Below are 20905 nucleotides of genomic sequence, written 5' to 3'. Positions count from 1 at the left end.
CACGTGTCCGACATCATGATTGGCCAGAATAAAGAGAAAGCGACTGTTTCATTGGACAACGCGTGGCCCCGGATGAAATGGACGTCACAGATTTATGCGGATATGTTGCAACTCAATACAGTTTATAGTTCTTTATCGGATATGCTGTGCGTAACAGTAAAACTTGACATACTTATCCTTGCTTTCGTGCGTACTACGGAGCTTCAAGGTGATTTGTCCAGACTAGCATACTTTAGTAATCGCTCTGGTAAGTGATCATTCACAAACGCGAAAAAACACCAAACCTTCAGTTCTGTTTATTTTATTTATTTTTCTAATCGATACAGCAGTACCAACATTGCTGCACGAATCAGCATGAATAATCCACCATGGCCGAACGGGAAGAAAGTTGTTCACTTGGATCTGAAAGGTGCCCCTCCGAAAGTGGAATACATTTTCCAGGTAATATACCCCATGCAATAATGTACTCTGTGTAACACCGTTATTAGATTTGCCCTTTCATCTCATCCTGCAGTTGATAGAATGCTTCTCTCGGCTTGGTGCCGATGGCCTGCTCGTGGAATATGAGGATATGTTTCCATATGAGGGAGAGCTGAAGCTACTGCAGGCCACATCACAACCTGCATACAGGTTCGACCGGATGAAGCAAATTTTTTGATCTGAATGTATTTTACTTGAATTTTTCCTCAGTATTACTGTGGGTGCCTCGCTGTGTTTTCAGCCGTGATCAGATATTAGCCATACAGAAAGTTGCGAAATCTAAGGGCATGGAGATCATACCACTTGTGCAGACCTTTGGCCATTTGGAGGTATGGCTGACGTTGTATTGTTGTAATACGGACTGTACATAATTTGCTTCAGAGTCCATGTTTTTCTCCATGCGGTAGTTTGTGTTGAAGCATCGGCCCATGTGGAGCCTGAGAGAAGTGTCAAACTGCGTTGGCACCCTCAATCCCCATAAGGAAGAAGGATTTAAGCTTGTGATGGAGATGCTGAGGCAGGTGGTGGAGCTGCATCCCGGTCTAAACGCACTACATATCGGCGCGGACGAGGTAATGTAAACAACACATCATTTTTTCTTCAGTTTTGGCAATGATCTCATAGTCATACCTTTAATTTCAGGTGTACATGTTGGGTGAGGGGGAGCTGTCAAAACTATGGTTGGCTTCATCTGGACGCACCGTGGAACAACTTTTCTTAAGTCACGTTGCATCCATTGTAAAATACATCAAGAAAGAATGGCCTCATATGACCATCATCATGTGGGATGATATGATGAGGGGTATGAGTCAGGACACGTTGAAAGGTTTGTAGGAATTTGCACCTGCATGTTGACATTCTTTTACAAAAAAAAAAAAAAAAAAAAAATTGTATGTTTACAGTGCATGATTTTTCCTTCTCTCTACTTGAGAAGAAAAAAAAATCACCGACAGTATATATTTATTGTATCAAATCTTAAAGTCGAAAAAAATGAATGTTTCACACATCTGTATCTGTTTTTTACTGTCCTCGACACAGCTAGTGGTATTGTCGGATTCGTCCAACCAATGCTGTGGGATTACACCCCAAATCTGGATGTGGACAAAACGGGTATGAATTGTAATCTTGCTATTTTATATCTCAACAATATTGCTATTGTGACTATTTTTAGTCCTTCAGAACATGATATTCTTTCTCAATGATGGATCTACAATTGTCTTGATTAGTATCGTTGCTGGAGAAGTACTACAGTGCTGGTATGCAAGACATGTGGGCGGCCAGTTCCTTTAAAGGTTCCACCAGTGTTTACACCAACGTACCCAGCACACAGAGACATGTCGATAACCATTTGCAATGGTTAAAAGTGGTTGGATCTGTGTCCCCCGTCTTAAACATGAGGGGTATTGCCATCACAGGCTGGCAAAGGTGAGATCATTTTTTTTTCCCCCTCGCCACATGACATTTATGGCAATAGGACCTCACGGCACAAAAATGCACTCGTGTTTTCTGAATGTCAGGTATGACCACCTCTCGGTGTTGTGTGAGCTCATGCCTGTGGGTCTTCCGTCACTCGCGGCATGTCTCCAAACACTCATCCATGGCCAGTTTAGTCCCGAGGCTAAAAACAAAGCGTCTGAAATGTTGGGTGTCTCCTCCGTGGAGGTAGAGACCATGGGAAGGTGAGGCCTTGAACTTTTGTTTGAATCAAATGCATTTATGTTGATTGCGATTTCACTTTTGGTCTCATATCGTGTTTTTAGTACATTGGATGATGCCACCCTGTTCCCGGGAAGGAGACTAGCAGAGTCGATTGTGGAACTGGATTCGATTCTATGCAATGAGGATATAAGGTCTTTCGAAAAAAATATGTGAGTTGATTGGGAAGGGATGTGGGCGGCGCAGTACCCGAGCGATTGGTTACATACAACTGAAGTCTGTATGTGACCCCAGATACGTACGCGGCTGGTTCAGTCCCTACCACAGATCAAGAAGGATGGCAAACCCTTTTATCACCGGGCAGATTCAGAGTCAAGCATCCATGTGAGCAAACGTGTCATGTTACACCGAAGACACTTTTGAAACGTGTTCCGATCACTAATAGTGTTTGATCTTGACTCCTGAAGGTATTTGGCTCTGTTACAACAGAAGGCGGATGTTGTAAGAGAGGAGATGTGTCATCTTTATCCAGATTCAACAGCTCAAGAATGGATAGATGAACACGTTAGCCCAGTGACGGCCCCGCTTTGGAGGATTCTAGATGAAATCGCCGCATGCGCAACGGAGATAGTTCCATAAAATTATTTTCTGTCCGATGGCTGTTTTTTTTTTTTTTTTTTTGTACATGATGTCCATTTTAATAAAGACAATATACAAGCACAGTTTTTTTTTTTAAATACAAAACGCAAGTCCACAAAGCGTGAATATAAAAATGGTAACACAAATCTAATCCAACACTAGAAAAAGAATAAAAAATAAAAAAGATTTTCAAGTGGTCGTAAGTAACTTGTTTGGATTTCAATCCCATCCTGATTGAGAATCTACTGATGGACAAAAATACACACATCTTTGGTTCACTAAAAACCAGCCGCAGTCAGGCTAAATTCAAACAATTTACTTTTGGCGACTACTGCTCATATAAGAAGTCATCCTGATTGAGAGGTGTGTGTCTGTGTGTGCGAACAACCAAAATGTGTGTGGTCCAATAAACTGCAGAGTCCTTTCAGTTTCATGATACATACCAATGTTCAGTAGGAAGGCACAGTAAATCGGTAATCTGGAGTACTGTCTTATCGTAATTAGATCATTACACTGTTTCTGAATGAAAGGGGGAAAAAAAGTCATCATATTTCCAAAGTACAATACGGTAAAAGAATATTTTCCGAAAAGCCCCCGACTTAAATTCTGCATATTAAAAAAAAAAAAAAACGCATGTCCGTAAGATTTGTAACTGGGCATACCATGCGATGAAAGAATCATACTAATCCCAGCCACTATTGCGCTTTAGCAGTGGCACCATCCCAAAATGTAATCTTAAAAAATGATGTTATGTAGAAATCAAAGTTTTCCTTCTTCACCCTCGGAATCACTGCTGTCATCCAAAAAATCTGATACCTCTTCTGCGTGTGCAGTCATTTCTCTCTGCTCTCGCCGCTCCTCCAATCCCAAAAAGCGCTTGAGCAATGCAGCGATAGCCTCCACGTCGCTGACGAGTATCACATAGGGAAAAGAGTAGAGCATTAAATTAGATCTTCTCGTACTTTGATGCAACTTTTCACTATTGTTTCTCATAACAACAACATAATTGCGTTAATTCAACTTGTGTTAATTCAAGATCCTAAACCTTGATCTTTGAGGTTACGTGTCTATTGTTTGTCATTGACGAGTAGCCGCTCTTGGGTGTACTCCGCCTCTTACCCAATATGTATGACCTGACGGGTGTTCAATGTAAGAGGTATAATGTATGAGAGTGTTTCAAGTAAGGACCTACCTTCGCCCCCCAATTGTGGCACTCTGGGTCAGTGGGTAGGAGAAACCCGTAGCCAGACGCAACATCACGAGGTAGCCTTTCCCCAAATATCGGACCTTTTCTTCTTGGACACAGACATCATGCAGGTGCCTCAAGTCCAAAACAACTTGAGAGTAAAGAAAGGAAAAATATTGAGTTTGGATTTGTAGTTGTGCACTTGAAGTGGACAACTAAACCTCTCTGCCATTACTTACCTTTCTCTTGCCCCCTTTTGCATAGCGTCAGAATTAAAGCGTACAAGCTAATGGTCTTGAGTTGAATCACATTGTTAGTTTTGTCAAACATTGCCTCCTCCCATTCTTCCATGTTCTGAATGGCCACAAATAGACAGCCGGTGACATAGAAAAGCTTCCACAAGATGCTATCTGTGTAGAAAACATGTAAAATAAGGCATAAGTCAAATATTTATATACTGTATCTGTCAGCCAATGCTGTAAAACTGAGATTGCAAACCGGAGCTGTAGTAGGCAGCCGCCAACCCAATGGATGCCATACCTGAAGAAAAAGGAGGCATGATTAGAATTATGCTATTTCTTTACTGACAAAACATTTATTTCACTTCACTATACAAATATGAAAAATATGTACCGATACAAAGAGACCAGGAACGGATGCCAGGGCTTCTCTTCAGGTGCAGCATTGTAGAGCTTTGCTCCTCTACTGCCATGTATCCCATCTAAACAGAGAGCACTAGATGCAGTATATTGTTGCTAAAATTCATAAGACAGATTTTACAATATACATACTTTGTTATTCTGACAATACGTGTACATAAATGCAGTAAGCATAATGCAAAAAAGCAGACTACAGTACTGTACTATCACATCCATGCTGACAGGTTTTTAGTAAGTCAACAAGATGCTGCGGGCTCAAAAATGCCGGATAGCTTACCTTGTATAAATCGATGTAAGTGGCCTTTCTACAAATATTTTAAAAAGAGAAGTTGTGTGATTTTACCGGTGATGAATATAAGGAAGTTCGACTCGTGTTTTTGTGGCCGACACTTTCTTCCTGGATGGGGGTGTGGGCTGATTGGACGGAGTCGCTTCCGCTGGAATTTAAAAATAAAAGCGATTCCGAAGAAAATTGCACACAACTTCATAAATACAAAAAAAAGAAAAAACTCGAAAATTGTACTGTATATATGTAATATGTGAAATAAAATGCCTAATTTTTGATTGAACATTTTGTTGTTCTTTGTACTTGTGTTTTGTCACTTTAAAAAATTTACTCATGGTTTCTTGCGATCATTATTTCAATACTGTAATGGTGGAAGGATAATATTTTATGAACAAAGTAATTTATTTTTAATGTGGCATCTCGTTTTCACACTTCCGGGCCGGGCTATGCGTTGTGCGCATGCGCCACTGTTGTGAACTGTACACATAACCGGGTACGACAATGGAGTTGAATGTTCATAGATAGGAATGGATTGGGATTGAGAAACGCCGATTCCTTTAAAACAGTTATGAAATAACGTCCTCGAACTACGTGGGGAGTCTCGGCGATCGCTAATATACGGACTTTTCCCTTCACATTCTAGTGGCAGTATTCAGTCACAGTGCTGGTGGATTTGTTGAGCTCCCTTTGCTATTGCTGCAGCTGGACCTTCTTCAATTGTGCTATGCGTCTCCGTTTTTTTCTGGCGCTTTTGCTTTTAACAGAGTCTGAACCCGAGCTTTGCCATATATACACCCCCAGGTGAGTTTCTTAAATCTCACTTTACTCTCCTTCAGCCGTTCTCTTAAATTACACACACGGTGATCAGTCTGCGTTGTATTTGAACGTTATGCGAGACTGAAACTACTGTGCAGTATTTGATTTTGAGGCTTTCTTTGTAGTGCGTGTGCAATTCTAAATCATTTAACAAATTAATTTCGGCATACTTCTGCAGTGCTTGTGATAAGCGGGCTGCTTGTGATAGAACGTTGGCCTGGTCTGAGGAGGGTGGAGGCAAGTTAAACAAAAACAGACACTGTGGTCATTCCTCATAATAAACATGCTTTTTTTTCACGGAGTATTCCACGTGGGAATGATTAGAAATTGCTGTCGTCTGAATTCACCATTCTGTACTGACAGATAACTGGTTAACAAAATGTCTGAGGTCAGCATCGGGAGGCGCAAGGAAAAGTGTGAAAACTGCACCAAGCAGGTAATTTCTCTCGGATTTTTTCTTCTACATTTAAAAAGCTTTTATCGTATAATTCTAAATCTTGATTAATTGCTCGACACACAGTGTAGCAAGAAACAGAGCGATGGTGAAGTTAGCTCACACCAAGAGGGAGAGCAAGTCAACGGACAGGTAAAGTGTGATTTCTAAGTCGTTAAATTGAAAACACCCTGGGTTGTTGATGATGACTTAAAATATTTTTTTCTTTGTTCCATCAGGAGAATGAGGGATCGCAGTTGTTGCTGAGTGCTTGTCTATCCTGCGATGGCTGTCTGTCTGAGGAGGAGAGCCTGAAAATATCTCAACAGAACTTGGAGGAGATGGAGCGGGTTTTGGCTCTTAACAAGGTACGCTCCAAATATTCGTACCTCGATCAGCTTTGCATTTTTTGTGCACTTTGTGTAAGAAATTTCTCTTTCCTTGTCAGAAGTGTGATGTGACAAAGCACAGGGTTCTGGTGGCATCAGTTTGTCCACAATCGCTGCCGTTTTTCGCCGTCAAGTTTGGCGTGGATATCGTTGAGGCCGCCGGTAAACTTTGCGGTTTTCTCAAAAGCCTGGGTGAGCTATCTACCAACTAGACATTTGCAAGGACATGTACATGATGAATATATTCAAATTGTATGGAGAAATAGATTTCACTTACCTTGTTTTTGTATAGTATTCCCTTTAGCATAGCTCCATCTAGTGGATGCATAAGGCAACCACAGCCACTATTAAGCTTCTATTCTATGCGCCTTATAATGCGGTGCGCTCTATCGATGAACACAGTTTTTAAAAAGGTTGTTTATTTTAGCTAACTCGTCTCTCCCTTGTATCCCCTTTCTTCCTCAATTATTCTCTTCTCCACGCAGGAGTGCAGTTTGTGTTTGATACCACTCTGGCAGCAGGTTTTAGCATCATAGAGAGTCAAAAGGAGTTTATTCAGAGGTATCGCAGGAAGCACCATGACTCCCACGCACTGCCCATGTTCACCTCCTCCTGCCCTGGTAAAACTCTTCTCCACCTCCATTCATGGTCCACGGTGAACCATGGCTCTGAAAATAATTTGATTTTGATTTGCTTTTTCTCTCTCCGGGTGTGAGTTCTTATGCATCTGCAATATACAGGCGCACCTAAACTAACTTGAACGTCATGGGGAAAATTATTTCTTATTTTTTACTGCAATGGTGGTTCAATTAAAACGGTGATACATGCGAAAATATTGCTTTTTTAAAAATCATTTTTTATATTTATGGCTTACAACAAGTGGTGGGAAATGAAATACCCAGTCAAAAACAATTTGATATTATCTAAGAAACTATCAAAATGATTTTAATTTTACCAAAAAAAAAGAAAAAGTATTTTCCTGTGTTTAAAATGAATCTGTGTACCGGTAATATACAAATGTCACTTCTCCAATTAAACTATTGACGGCAACTTTTCTACGAGATTCAAATTAATTGCGATGCAACTTTTTTTTTTTTTTAGCGAGACAGATAAGAGTGCAGTGCTGGTGGTGATAGATAGAGAGCCAGTCTTTCACCACTCCCTTCTTCAGCATCAGGGAGAATAAGAGCTTTGGAGCATTCATTCCCTTGTTCAACTTTAGACAGGTTAAGTCAGAGCATTTGGAATGGAGCTGCGCTTGTACTGAAACCACCCTATAAAATAACAAATAAAATCTTCATGACTTCGGCGTTGTGCCCTTTTGTACTGAACTGCAGGCTGGATTCGCTATTCGGAGCGTATCCTCGGGAGTTTGGTCACACCTCACATCTGCACAGCAAGGTCTCCGCAGCAAATTATGGGCTGTCTCGTCAAAGACTACTTCTCTAAACAGCAGGTGAATGAGCGCAATGATAATAATATAATGAGGACAAAATAATTGAATCTGACGAATCGCTCCCTATGTGCCAACAGAAGCTAAATGCGGACAAAGTGTACCACATGGTGGTGGCTCCCTGCTTTGACAAAAAACTGGAGGCTGTCCGAGAAGAGTTTTACAACAGTCTGCTGGAGAGCAGGGATGTGGACTGTGTCCTCACCTCAGGTTTCAATACCTCCTTATCTGTTACGCAGGCCGGCGCAAGCCAAATAAAACACCAGTTGCTGTTAGAGTATTGTTTTTGTTCCAGAGGTCATGTTGACCATTGCGTTTGGGTTGTCACACAACAACCAAGACACATGGACTGTTGTTTATTGTCCCGCAAATACCACAAATCACCCCCAACGGTCCTTTCCTTCCCTTGATACTCAGCGGGATGTTTCATCATTTTATTTTTGTGAAAGATAGTAGAGTTGGGAACATTTTTGTAGATCTAGTATTATATCTAATTTTGAGAGATTCGTTTGTGCATTCAAATTCAGTCATAGGATATTTTGCGTCATGTTCCAGGGGAAATTTACTACCTGATGCAACAGAAGAAGGTGTCTGCAGAGGATATGGACTCTTTTCCGTTGGACCATGTGTGAGTCGTTGGCCGCTCCGTTTTTAGTTTTGTTTTTGGTGTGGGGGGGTGGGGGTGGCAGAATCCTTTCATCTCCAAAACAATCCGTTTCCTGCAAACCAAAGAAAACAGCATGATTTTTGTGCCATTAACATTGCATCGTCAAAGACAGCGAGCCATTTTCAACACTTTATGGTTGGTCAATAATTTGTAAGATATACCACATTCTCACGTGGGAACTGATCAATCGTATTGATTTTGAAAAGAAATATGAACTTGACCCACTTTGGATGTAGGAGGTTTTCGGCACAACGCCAGGGAATACAAATGCTTTTCAGAAGGCCCAGTACTTGTCAAACTTTGACAAGTACTGGGCCTTGTCAAGTATGTGTGGTTTTATGGCAAAGAAAATTAGCAATTGTTTTTTCACACACAAACCTGAATGCAGCTGTCGGAGACCAGCAGCAGGGACGTGCCGTGTATTCATCAGGTCAAGAAGTCAAGTTGAGTCTGTTATCCTGAAACACAAGCAGAAAGTGTCCCATTGAAGAGTCCTCATCCTCCACCCTAATGACAATAAGCGTTATAGAAAATGAATGGAGGAGGAAATAAAATCTCACTTTCAAAATTGCTTTTGCAGTCTTGGAGAAGCTGGAGACACGGCCCTGGTTCGCCACGAAGGGCGCGGTTCCGATGGTTTTCTCGAACATGTGTTCAAGTATGCTGCCAAGGAGCTATTTGGCCTGGACGTCCACGAGATCACGTACAAGACCCTCAGGTGAGCTACGACGCCACAAGTGAGGACTCCGCTTTCATTCCACGCCAAAACACACAAAAGTTATTCCGTTTGTTTTGTAGGAACCGTGACTTTCAGGAGGTGACGCTAGAGCGAGACGGCGAAACGCTGCTGCAGTTTGCGGCCGTTTACGGTTTCAGGAACATCCAGACTTTGGTGCACCGCATGAGGAAGGGAAGAGTGCCTTACCAACTGGTGGAGGTGCTGTCCTGTCCAGGAGGTAACAATGCAACTGGGATAAAATGCCAGTTATCCTCAAACTCCATTTTCGTTTCAAAACCGAAGTATTATTTCCCCTTGGAAATAATGTCAATCCAAATAATCTGTCCCAAACGCCCAAAAAAACGCATTTGAAAGGGACTAACTACCAATGGTGGCTTCTTGAGCAGTCACACTCAATAAAAAAAGCAAATGTCTTAACATGCTTCAATGAATATGTGAGGTATACTTAAATTTGGCTGACAAAATATAAAATTAACACAAATACAGACAAAAGAAACACTAAGACGTGGCATGTCGAAGTAATAAACTAAATTTAAGCCCAGCTCTCTTTTTCCTTGTCATTATTTTTGTATTGGATTAAAAAAATAAACCACAAAATAATCAATCACCTTTTTTTTTTTCCTTGCCATTGGAAAACGGAAGGAAACAAAGATCATGAAACACTCCCTTTATGTTTCTCCTTCAGGGTGCTTGAGTGGCCGCGGTCAAGCCGAGAATGAGACAGGGGGGCGCGTCGATAAACAACTGCTCCAGCAGATGGAGGAGGTCTACAGCAGCCTGCCTGTCGCTCTCCCGGAGGTCAACCCGACTCTGCAGACGCTTTATCAAGACTGGCTTCAGGGCCAGGATTCCCAGCCGACCTGCAAGTTACTACACACCCAGTACAAGAATCAGAGTCAGAGCCCTTTACAGACACCACACATGCAGTGGTGAGAATGAGGGAACATGAAAACATGTTTGGGACCCAGTTCTTGTTTGGATAAATTAAGGACCATCCAATACCTTTGAGCAAGTCAAGAGCCGGACTCAGCAGATGCAGTTCTTTCATTTGTCCACTGGAATGTATATGCTTTGGAAACAAGGGACAAGTTCAAAACAAAAAGACTTTAGTCCACATAAGGATCTGGAAAGTGAGGTAGCGAATGTGGTCTAATTGTGGCCAAACAATAAGACAACTAAAACAACATGAAGCACCGTGGAAACCAATGAGCTGATGTTGTGGATACCGAAGGCACACCAAAACTTTTTAACCAACTCAGTCAGTCCAAAATGACGCTTAACATGTATATTTGTTGTCTTTGCAGAAAACATACAGCAGCAGTGTTAGAAGGATTACTATGCAACAGTTTGATGACCCCATTCTGCCAGTACTATGACAAGTATCTTTTTATTTTTTGAGCACTTAAAAAAAAAAAAGGTCACATAGGTGAGCGTTTTTTGTTATTTTCAATTAATTCTCAACTCTACACTGGCGTTCTCATAATGCAGTTTGGTTAAACCCCAAGTTAGTCATACCTTTGCCAAATTATTTGTTCGTGTTTTTTTTTTTTAATGTGATGAATATGTATATTTTATCTGGAAATAATTCAAGAAAATGAAGAATTTGCAGCATATGCGCCGAGTAGTTGAAAGATAGGAGATGTGTGTGCGATACGCATTTCCTTTGTAAACCTCATACCTCCATTTAAGCGTTGGCGTGAGAGTCGAGTTGGTTTGTCTTTCTGGTTGCTTGGTCCAAGCCGACACGCAGCCGTCGTTGCAAAGATGAAAGCTCACTGGTGGAGCTTTGTGCTTGGATTTCTCTGTCTTCCCTCTGAGGTGAACACCTGGTCAGGTGAGGAAAAGCAAACATGTTTCGGGTTGTTGAGCCAAAAAGTGAGATATTAATTTTCCAACAAGTTACAGATTTATTTTCATTCAGCATGAATTTAAATAACATTACCTCTCAAATTTCTTCATTCATTGCGGACTGTATTTGACTTCAGATGGTTGTTGTGTTGTGGTTTTGGGTCATTCTTTTCCTAGTCGAGCACAAATAAGATTAATTGATGTCTACACCGGATGCTTGAATAAATGATGACCTCTTCCAAAATGCAGTAAAATCCATTGTGATTTTCTGAGGGGGAATAACAGTCACCCAGTTTTGGGAATTGTCTAATTGTTGCCTAAACTTCTAGTTTAAAAATAAATCATACAATTAAAAATGAATCTCTCTCTAGCGGTTTTACAGGATCCTTCACACACATCAGTCGCAAGTCTCGACTCCTCTGAGATAACATGTTCCACCACGTTATCCGATCCAGTGGGAGTGTATCTCAACAGACCTCTCCACGGCCAAAGAAATGTGCTGTACCTGTCCTTGCACAAAGGTTCTTTAACCAAGAACACCACAGCTGCGGAATTCGAGGGTCGAATTCATATAATCCCTTTCCGCCACATGATAAAAGGCCTTGGCTTCACAATCAAGGTTTCTCCACTGCAGCGAGAAGACACTGGCTTGTATTACTGCAAATGGGTCTTCTTCAGATTGGATGATTACACAGAGCAAAACCTTGTCAGCAATGAGACCCTTCTCATTTTCAGAGGTACAGTACCAAGAGTTTGAAAAACAATTATTAGTTCGTTGATTGAAGTTAACAAATCCAACACTTTTCCCCTCGCAGACGTCAAACAATGCAGCAATGTTTTGGATACCACATTGATTGTTTTAACTGTAACAGTATTAACTGTTACAGTGGGAGCAGGAGCAGTGATGATTAAATACAGATACAAAGTAAGTCGAATTCTGATCATGTGTTTTGGTTGTTTGCATTATGATAATGCAGTTTCAACTGGATGTTTTCTCTTTATGTTCCTGCAGTTTAAAAAGCACTTCAGACCTAGGAGGAGTTCAAGAGTAACGGCAACTAACAGGATACATCATCAACCGCAACCCAGGCAGCAAAATTATCCATATATTGAAAATGCTGGAGACTTCAGATTCATAAGTTATTTTTGAAGCCTTTGGGGAACAGGCACTCAAGGTTAGCAGTAGGTCATTCTGCATCTTGCACAAAGAAGCATGCTCTGCAAATGTGTCAACACATTTCTTTGACTTCCTTCTGTTTTGCAGTCCTGAACACGTTTAAGCTACCACATCCTGACTTATATATCTGATACGTGTGATATTTTAACACGTGATTTACCAGGGCAAGCATTATTTTCTTATTCTACTCAAATAAGTGTAACAGCAGACCACATTTAATAAAAAATGTTGAGATCTTGCTGGTGAACCCCAAATTTATTGGAAGATATTTATAAATTAAACTAGAAAAGAAAGAGAAGCATCCTGACGTACATATCACAATGATTATTTAATCATGAATGTGTGTTATCAATGTTAAAAAGTTGTGCATCTGACAGTACAGCACACACACACACACACACACACACATATATATATATATAAAACATAAAATATACCATTTCCCAAATTAATTTCATGTGTGCATTAATCTAAAAATTTATTTCACGCTTAAAATGAACAGTCTGATCATTCAAAAGAAAACTGATAAGTACGACTTAAAAAAATCGTAATTTAATTAATCAACATTCGACCGTAAATATTTTGCATTTAAATGAATATTTACAATTTTAATTGAGAATTTTTTATGTATTACTTAGTATTCATTACTTTGTAGAATCAACGTACACGCGGGACCGCTAACTCAAGAAGAGTTTAAAATATTTTTCCTCAAATGTTTTCGTTTTCATTGTAATTTGTAATTTTCATTGTAATATTTCATTAAAATCATCCTTGGGGGAACGTTTGCCCTTGTATTTATTTTTCTGTCGGACTGCTTTTGGTGGTACACCATGCAGACCGATGAAATAACAAGATGCTGCTTTCATAATGCGACCAAGTTAATAAATGTTTCGTTAAAACGTTGTGTCACTGCACAGTGTCTTCATCGGTAACCAGGTCTAGTGGAGGAAACCGAGCAATATTTTTTTTTCTTTTTTTGGGGGGATCTTGGCTTTTGCTCTCGGTTCCCATCATTTGGGACTGCTATGAGGACCTGCTGACTTGGAACACTTGTTCTGCAGTCACACCATTTAGCTCTCGACAGGAACATCCAAGATGCCTGCCTTTAAAAAGCTGTTTAGCGGCGTCACATTGTGGACGTGGAGAAGAAGTAGATGGATAAATCGACGCGGTGAGTCACTTTTATTCTAGAACTGCACATGATGAAAAATATTTCGCTCTGTAAAGTAAGCGCATGAAACGTCAAAGTTGATCATTAGCTTTCAAGCTCGACTGATGTCCATTTCTGAGCATTTTGTTAACTATAAAGTGTGACAAGGCATTTATTTTTTATTGCCGATAGGAGATGCAGCATTTTCCTCATGCAGGCCAAAGGTGTGTGTTGTTGGCAGTGGCCCAGCAGGATTCTACACAGCACAGCACTTGATCAAAGTAAATACAGTAATACACTTGACGTCACACGTGCAAAATCGCAAACGCTCTCAGAATAAATTTACCAGACATGTCATTTGAGAAAGCAGCAAGGTAAATGTCTTGACTTGTGATTTTAGCCCATGTCTACCACCCAGTTTGAATGTGTTAAGTGTCAGTCGGAAAGATATCGGTGGGGCACACTTTTTGTTACTGTTTTCAGTTGATCAAATGAAACATTTAAGCATCACAAATCTGATGGCAAGTATGGCCTAATACTTTTTTAAAAAAGTCATTGTATGATTCGATGTTTAATTTTCCTGCCAGGGCCGTCAAGATGTTGAGGTGGACATTTACGAGCAACTACCCGTTCCTTTTGGCCTTGTCAGATTCGGTGTTGCTCCTGATCATCCAGAAGTGAAGGTAAAGAAAATGATACATTGCAGATTATTGGCCCAATTTGTCTGTGACACGATTTGGTCAAAACGCACCTCAAGGATAGCCCAACATATTTCTGGGCCGGGCCAATGGCAAGTCTGGATTTTGTTGCCGTGACGGCCTGGGGCAGCTTCAACAGTTATCAGAAGCTGAAATGTTAGGTCACGCTAATCTGTGCGTCCAACAAAATCATTGCAGCTCCGCTTAACTTTTGGCTTTGACACAATAGCAGGGCTCGTTGAGTTAAAAATGGCTATCCCAAAAGTCTGCTACATTAGTTAGAATGAAGCAGGTTATGTGTACGAGAAACATGAACGCTGATTTATCGCTTTCTATTTTTCCTCAGAACGTCATCAACACATTCACACAGACAGCCAAACATGCACGCTGTAATTTCTACGGAAACGTGAACGTCGGCAAGGATGTGAGCGTTCAAGAGCTTCAACAGGCGTACCATGCAGTAATACTAGTAAGGAGCTTACGTTTCAAACTAGCTTTGAGCAAGTGTGCTTTTCGTTAACGTCTCGTGTATGTTATCTTAGAGTTACGGCGCAGAGGGAAACAGGAGGATGGGGATACCTGGAGAAGATTTGGCCGGTGTGTACTCCGCCAAAGATTTTGTGGGCTGGTACAATGGCCTCCCAAGCTGTCGAGAGGTACGTCTCTTCATAAAGCTCCTTTCCTCTCCTTCTGTATCCTCAGGTATCAATTTGTAAGCCATTTTCTTCTCCCATTCAGCTCAGCCCCGACCTGAATTGTGACACAGCAGTCATTTTGGGACAGGGAAATGTGGCTTTGGACATCGCACGAATATTATTGTCACCTACTGACATTTTAAAGGTACGTGGATGGCTCGGATTGCATTCGTGTTGACCGTATGATGAGATGTGAAGGCACTTATTTGGCCACAAATTCTACTGCTCCATGATAAGCACCCGATTAAGTTACCAACAATAGTTTGTCCCCCAGTTTTCTTGTTGTTGACAGAAATGTCAAAACTGTTCATCTGCAGAAGACCGACATCACTCATCCTGCCCTCGAAGCTTTGACGGAGAGCAAGGTCCGCAGGGTGCTGATCGTCGGCAGGAGAGGACCCATGCAGGTTGCGTGCACAATCAAGGTGTGTGAGTATCATATCACAATGGCAACAACTGAGGATGACTTTTTTTTTTTTTTAAATAATATGAATCAAGTCACTACCCATGTATGCTGTAAGGTCACCATCGAGAAAGATGTCACCTTAAATGTCGGGAGTTGGAACTGTCATAATGTCCTCTATGACATCATGCAAAATTTCAGCATACTTCACAAGCTGTTGGTAAAAAGGCTTCCGATGTTTTTTCTTTTTTTTTTTTTTGGGCGAAAACACCTTAGCGAAAAATGGACTCCAGTGTCACCATACATGGCACTTTGTTTCTTTTTAACAATTAACCAAGGTTCAGCTCTCTTTAAATGTCCGTCACAAGTCATACTTATCGGAAAATAGGTTAAACACATACCGATTTTCAACATCTTAACCAATTTTTTTTTTAGAATATGAGAGACCCGGCAGATGGGGAAGAAAAATAAATAAATACCTGATTAATGCTCATACAGTCTGTCGCAGTGCCAACTTTGACCTGTGAGGGGCAGCATGTCGCCAGAAGACATCTTGACTGCCAGAAAATAGAAATAAGAAGAAAAAAAAATCGTCATAGTCAAAGAAATATAAGAAGCTCGATTCAATTCATCCTGCGTATTTTATGATCATGAATACAGGAGCTTCGAGAAATGGTGAAGCTACCAGGCACCAGACCCGAGCTGGTGCAAGCTGATTTTGAGGGCGTCGCTCAGGCTCTTCCAGGTGAGAAGACATCGAAAAAATTTCAAGGACTCAATTTCTGCTTTATTTACTTATTTTTATTATACAGATTCGCTTGCTCCTTTCATTATGCTCTATTTCAGGGGTTACTTTTTTTTTTCGATACTTGCTCAGTCAATAAATTTGATTGGCGATGTCAATGCCATATTAATTTCACTATGTTTTTTTTCCTAGTGGGTATATTTGTTTACACATTGTTTAAAGACTTGCCTCTAAACCTTCAGCAATAAAGGCAGCCAGTCTTGTATTCTGCGTTCTTTCTTGTTTATATAAGAAAGAGAAGTTGTTTACCACAGGTGTCCTCGTTTCCACTGACCTTGCCAGAGAAATAACAACAGGGCTGATGGATGGTGTGTGGGTTGGTCTGATAATTTGCACAACTTGCACACACCACGGCAGGAAATTAAGATCTGTTGGTGTGATTCGCACCCCACTCAACTTTAACACGTGTAAATACATTGCATTTGTTTTCCTGCTGTGGCTTGTATTAATGATGTGCAACATTGTTTTTTTATTTAATGCACAATCCAAATGTGCAAATGACATGAACCACTCATTTTGTACCCCTTAGTCTGCTATTTACTATCACCTAACATGCGTGCTTCTGGGATGTATCCGCACATAAACATTGACATTTCAAAGGCCATTTTTTGATATTTTGCAAGACAAAGTGATGATGGCCAAAAGAAGTGTCAGCACATGTGCCTTTGCTGTTTCAGACTTACCCAGACCGAGAAAACGTCTCACGGAGTTGATGTTCAAGGCAGCCGTCGAGCCCCCGGCAAAGGACGAACAGGAAAGAAGAAGCAAAGCCTCACGTAGTTGGGGACTTCGATTCTTCCGGAGCCCTGCCATGGTTCTTCCCAATCCCGACGGCACCAAGGCAGCCGCCATCCGACTGGCAGTCAACAAACTGGAGGTCGATTTTGACACATTAGGTGCTAAATGAAACATGTTGAATTTGACTTTGTCTGCCTGCATGTCAACAGGGTTCAGGTGAGGCTGCTCGTGCGGTGCTCACTGACGAGGTAGAGGATGTGACCTGTGGCCTTGTCATTAGCAGCATTGGCTACAAGAGCCTCCTCATTGACTCATCGGTGCCGTTCGACTCTGGCAAAGCGATAGTCCCGAACCAAATGGGCCGTGTTCAACAAGCGCCAGGTACCTACAAAAAAAAAAAAAAAGCACCAATCAAACCAAAATCCAATATAAGGAAATATTTATCTGCACTGTTTCTTCATTCTAGGTCTTTATTGTAGCGGGTGGCTTAAGACAGGCCCAACAGGTGTGATCGCCACCACCATGAATAATAGTTTTGACACTGCGCGATCCCTAATGGAAGACTTGGATTCAGGGAACTTGGACATGTCTGCTGCTAAGTCTGGGGCACAACATATTAGAACTCTACTTGAGGAAAGAGGTACCTGCATTGATTTCATAGTTGTGATACAAGATGAAAACCGATTTTTTTTAATCTGCCTTGCCTTACTAATTAATTGCTCCAAGTGCATTGTTTTGTCGTTTCCAAAGGAGTGAAGCCTGTGACCTTCTCGGATTGGGAAAAGATTGACAGTGTGGAGGTGAAGAGGGGTGAATCAACTGGAAAACCCAGAGAAAAACTGCTGACTGTGGAGAATATGCTTCAGGTGGCATGGGCTTGATCATCATGGACAATTTCTCAATAAAAATGTGGGTGTGGGGCGTGGGGTACATTTTGAAGAAGCCAACCACATCAGATACAGGAAATGTGTATTATGACAATATCATGCATTAAATGAATTTGAATCTGATCCCACGATCTACAGTGTTTATCTATATAAAATATTACAATTGTCTTCATTGTGACTAATGTATATCTGTAAACAATTTGATCTTTAAAAAAAACTACATGAAAATAATCAAAGTTTAACGCACATGGCACCACAATAAAATATTTTCATTTTATTACTATCTCAGTGTACTTTTTAAAATTTAAACTATTTGCAACATACACCCGATTGTTGTGGTTTAAAGTCAGTAATACAGTACTGTATAGTCAAAAATAGAATTCTGTAACGTCGTACACCAGTAGATGGCAGTAATACGTCAAGATGCCAGAAATGGCCAAAGAAGAAGAAACTACGGCGTCTCCAACCACGCTAGTGTGCTAAAGAGTGATTCAAAGCTGTGATACATTTTATGTTTTAGTGACAAAAAAAAAATATTACCGCTTTTAAGTAAAAAGTAATACGAGGTTACCACACAGTCAGTTACTTTGGCCATTTCATTTTACAGGTATAGCTCGCAAATCGGAAGTGTTTCGCACTGTCTGAATTCAACAAGCTGCACAGCTAACAATACAACGTTCAGGTATTCGTTCATTTTAGAATTGTTTTTGTGCATGAAAAAAAGCGCACTAATTCCACTAAACAGTTTATTGTTTTCTAAACAGTGTTTGTTTTAAGTCAGTTAGCTTTTCGTCACGTCCGTTTTCGGCCCCTGAATTCGTCTGTGGCAGAAGATGTATCGACCCAAACCAACATTGAAAGATCGGCAGCATCTGTATAAACTCATCATAAGCCAGCTGCTCTACGATGGATACACCAACATTGCCAACAGTTTAGTCAATGAAGTCAAACCTCCAAATGTGGTGTCACCATCTGAACAGCTTGTACAGCTGGTAAAAATTGGTAAGCTTTAGATATGTGTTTATTGTAGTAATAAATCATTTGTATGCATATGAGCTAATTACCAACTATCCCGTTTGTGTCACAGGTATGGAGAACGATGACAGTGCTGTGCAGTATGCTATTGGGCGCTCTGATACAGTAGCGCCTGGTGTGGGAATTGATCTAGAATTTGACGCTGATGTCCAGACAATGTCTCCAGAAGCATCTGAGTATGAGACGTGCTATGTTACCTCTCATAAGGGACCCTGTCGCGTGGCGACATATAGTCGGGATGGCCAGCTCATCGCCACAGGCTCCGCTGATGCTTCGATTAAGATCCTGGACACTGAACGTATGCTGGCCAAGAGCGCGATGCCAATTGAGGTAAGACAGGTCGCACAAGTTGGTCTGTGTTAAGAAAGTTGAAACAATTATTCATATGTATATTTTGGACAGATTATGATGAATGAGACAGCTCAGCAAAACATGGAAAATCACCCAGTGATTCGAACACTGTACGACCACGTCGATGAAGTCACCTGTCTGGCCTTCCACCCAACTGAACAGATCCTTGCGTCCGGCTCAAGGGATTACACCCTCAAACTTTTTGACTACTCAAAGCCATCTGCAAAACGAGCATTTAAATATGTACAGGTCAGATATTGCACACAAGGATATTGTCTGTTATTTTTGCATGCCTCCAATTTGGTGAATTAAAATCATTCTCCCCTTTAGGAGGCAGAAATGCTGCGTTCAATCTCTTTTCATCCATCTGGAGATTTCCTTATAGTTGGGACACAGCACCCAACCCTGCGTCTTTATGACGTCAACACCTTTCAGTGTTTTGTGTCCTGCAATCCTGTGGACCAGCACACAGACACGATCAGCGGCGTGAGTTACAACCCGACGGCCAACAGCTACGTCAGCTGCAGCAAGGACGGCAGCATTAAACTGTGGGATGGTGTCTCCAATCGCTGCGTGACCACCTTTGACAAAGCTCACGATGGAGCAGAGGTCTGCTCAGCCATCTTTACCAAAAATTCCAAGTACATCCTTTCCAGCGGGAAAGATTCAGTGGTAAAATTGTGGGAAATATCAACAGGCCGAATGCTGGTGAAATATACAGGTGAAGTTGACACTTGGTCTTCCTTTCTTTCCTTGCATGTGTTGATCGCAAGTCATATTTTGTAAATGCTAAAAACTTGCCTCAGGGGAGAAGGTGCATTAATCACATTTCCCCCACCCCTTTTTTTCTATTACATTTTGGGGAGGCGAAACATCTCTAATGTGGTTGCCGTTGCAGGCGCGGGTCTGAGCGGCCGTCAGATGCATCGTACGCAGGGTGTTTTCAACCACACAGAGGACTATGTTCTCCTACCTGATGAGCGAACCATCAGCCTGTGCTGCTGGGATTCGCGTACAGCGGAAAGGAAAAACCTGCTGTCTCTGGGTCACAACAACATCGTCCGCTGCATCGTCCACTCGCCCACCAATCCCGGTTTCATGACTTGCAGCGATGACTTCAGGGCCCGTTTCTGGTACCGGCGCACCACCACAGATTGATCTCTCCTGCCGCATCATTTGAGGGACGAGGGACTCCACATCCAGAACTTTTTGGGGAAACCAATTTTTTAATTTTTTTTTTTTGTGGAATCTTTAAATTGGATTAGTTAGAATTTTTTTTTCTTGCTTCAGTACAGTTTGCAGATGTATTTTCGTTTTTTTTTTTTTGTACGAGGACATTGCAGTTTCTTTGTATAGATGAAAATAAAAACTAACAATAACTGTGGTTCTTTTAGACACTGCACCACTCCCAAGCTACTTAGTAAGAGACAACAAATACTAGTTAGTATGAGACATATTGGGAAGGTCTGGTTGTGTACGCTAACAGGTTTATATCGTGAGCTGAGCTCATTCATGTGTGATTGTCATCTGTAGGTAATATACAATCATAATACATCATAAATGACTATTGCAATTTAAAAAAAATAAAATCCGTCTTGTTTAGGAGAGTAATTCAATCGGTTTTGATGAGCCATGGCACCTGTCTTACATTATATCACAGCAAATAAAAATATAAAGTATGAGTATTGAAATAATGATCACAGATTAATCACAAA

General features: G+C 41.1%; 5 protein-coding genes across 9 annotated transcripts; 4 read left to right on the top strand and 1 right to left on the bottom strand.

Moving 5' to 3' along the window:
• The first annotated feature begins 65 nt into the window (after positions 1 to 65).
• On the top strand, positions 66 to 2858 carry hexd (hexosaminidase d). Of its 3 annotated transcripts, none has more exons than XM_019865628.1 (12): positions 66 to 207; positions 320 to 441; positions 515 to 630; positions 722 to 809; positions 888 to 1052; positions 1123 to 1306; positions 1519 to 1590; positions 1707 to 1905; positions 1998 to 2159; positions 2241 to 2348; positions 2431 to 2520; positions 2604 to 2858. In XM_019865628.1, the coding sequence occupies exons 2-12, from the start codon at positions 355 to 357 to the stop codon at positions 2773 to 2775; spliced, it is 1443 nt and encodes a 480-aa protein (XP_019721187.1). In that variant the 5' UTR covers positions 66 to 207; positions 320 to 354; the 3' UTR covers positions 2776 to 2858. The 3 variants fall into 3 exon arrangements, with proteins under 3 accessions (XP_019721187.1, XP_019721186.1, XP_019721185.1); XM_019865627.1 differs by having other exon boundaries at positions 66 to 246; XM_019865626.1 differs by having other exon boundaries at positions 66 to 251; positions 330 to 441.
• A 12-nt stretch (positions 2859 to 2870) lies between these two features.
• cybc1 (cytochrome b-245 chaperone 1) lies at positions 2871 to 5050 on the bottom strand. The gene is made up of 6 exons (XM_019865635.1): positions 4898 to 5050; positions 4595 to 4682; positions 4460 to 4501; positions 4201 to 4371; positions 3968 to 4112; positions 2871 to 3682 (listed from the first exon to the last, which is right to left on the bottom strand). The coding sequence occupies exons 2-6, from the start codon at positions 4680 to 4682 to the stop codon at positions 3535 to 3537; spliced, it is 594 nt and encodes a 197-aa protein (XP_019721194.1). The 5' UTR covers positions 4898 to 5050; the 3' UTR covers positions 2871 to 3534.
• A 310-nt stretch (positions 5051 to 5360) lies between these two features.
• narf (nuclear prelamin A recognition factor) lies at positions 5361 to 11489 on the top strand. Its single transcript, XM_019865630.1, has 12 exons — positions 5361 to 5707; positions 6086 to 6158; positions 6243 to 6308; positions 6395 to 6523; positions 6604 to 6736; positions 7030 to 7164; positions 7882 to 8000; positions 8078 to 8207; positions 8553 to 8625; positions 9245 to 9382; positions 9463 to 9620; positions 10089 to 11489. The coding sequence occupies exons 2-12, from the start codon at positions 6102 to 6104 to the stop codon at positions 10334 to 10336; spliced, it is 1386 nt and encodes a 461-aa protein (XP_019721189.1). The 5' UTR covers positions 5361 to 5707; positions 6086 to 6101; the 3' UTR covers positions 10337 to 11489.
• On the top strand, positions 11124 to 17927 carry fdxr (ferredoxin reductase). The gene is made up of 15 exons (XM_019865629.1): positions 11124 to 11237; positions 11623 to 11988; positions 12067 to 12176; positions 12264 to 13599; positions 13771 to 13859; positions 14166 to 14261; positions 14623 to 14745; positions 14819 to 14932; positions 15015 to 15116; positions 15289 to 15396; positions 16035 to 16119; positions 16857 to 17056; positions 17127 to 17298; positions 17384 to 17557; positions 17668 to 17927. Exons 4-15 carry the CDS (start codon positions 13524 to 13526, stop codon positions 17796 to 17798), a joined length of 1470 nt encoding a protein of 489 aa, XP_019721188.1. The 5' UTR covers positions 11124 to 11237; positions 11623 to 11988; positions 12067 to 12176; positions 12264 to 13523; the 3' UTR covers positions 17799 to 17927.
• Positions 17928 to 18256: 329 nt separating this feature from the next.
• On the top strand, positions 18257 to 20569 carry cstf1 (cleavage stimulation factor, 3' pre-RNA, subunit 1). Of its 3 annotated transcripts, none has more exons than XM_019865741.1 (6): positions 18257 to 18486; positions 18635 to 18806; positions 18892 to 19169; positions 19242 to 19439; positions 19521 to 19911; positions 20089 to 20569. In XM_019865741.1, the coding sequence occupies exons 2-6, from the start codon at positions 18638 to 18640 to the stop codon at positions 20346 to 20348; spliced, it is 1296 nt and encodes a 431-aa protein (XP_019721300.1). In that variant the 5' UTR covers positions 18257 to 18486; positions 18635 to 18637; the 3' UTR covers positions 20349 to 20569. The 3 variants fall into 3 exon arrangements, with proteins under 3 accessions (XP_019721300.1, XP_019721299.1, XP_019721298.1); XM_019865740.1 differs by having other exon boundaries at positions 18586 to 18806; XM_019865739.1 differs by having other exon boundaries at positions 18569 to 18806.
• Positions 20570 to 20905: the final 336 nt, after the last annotated feature.

The sequence above is a fragment of the Hippocampus comes genome, unplaced genomic scaffold (genome assembly GCF_001891065.2).
Source record: "Hippocampus comes isolate QL1 unplaced genomic scaffold, H_comes_QL1_v1.1 scaffold58, whole genome shotgun sequence".
Lineage (NCBI taxonomy): Eukaryota > Metazoa > Chordata > Actinopteri > Syngnathiformes > Syngnathidae > Hippocampus > Hippocampus comes.
This window is presented reverse-complemented; position numbering and strand designations above follow the sequence as displayed.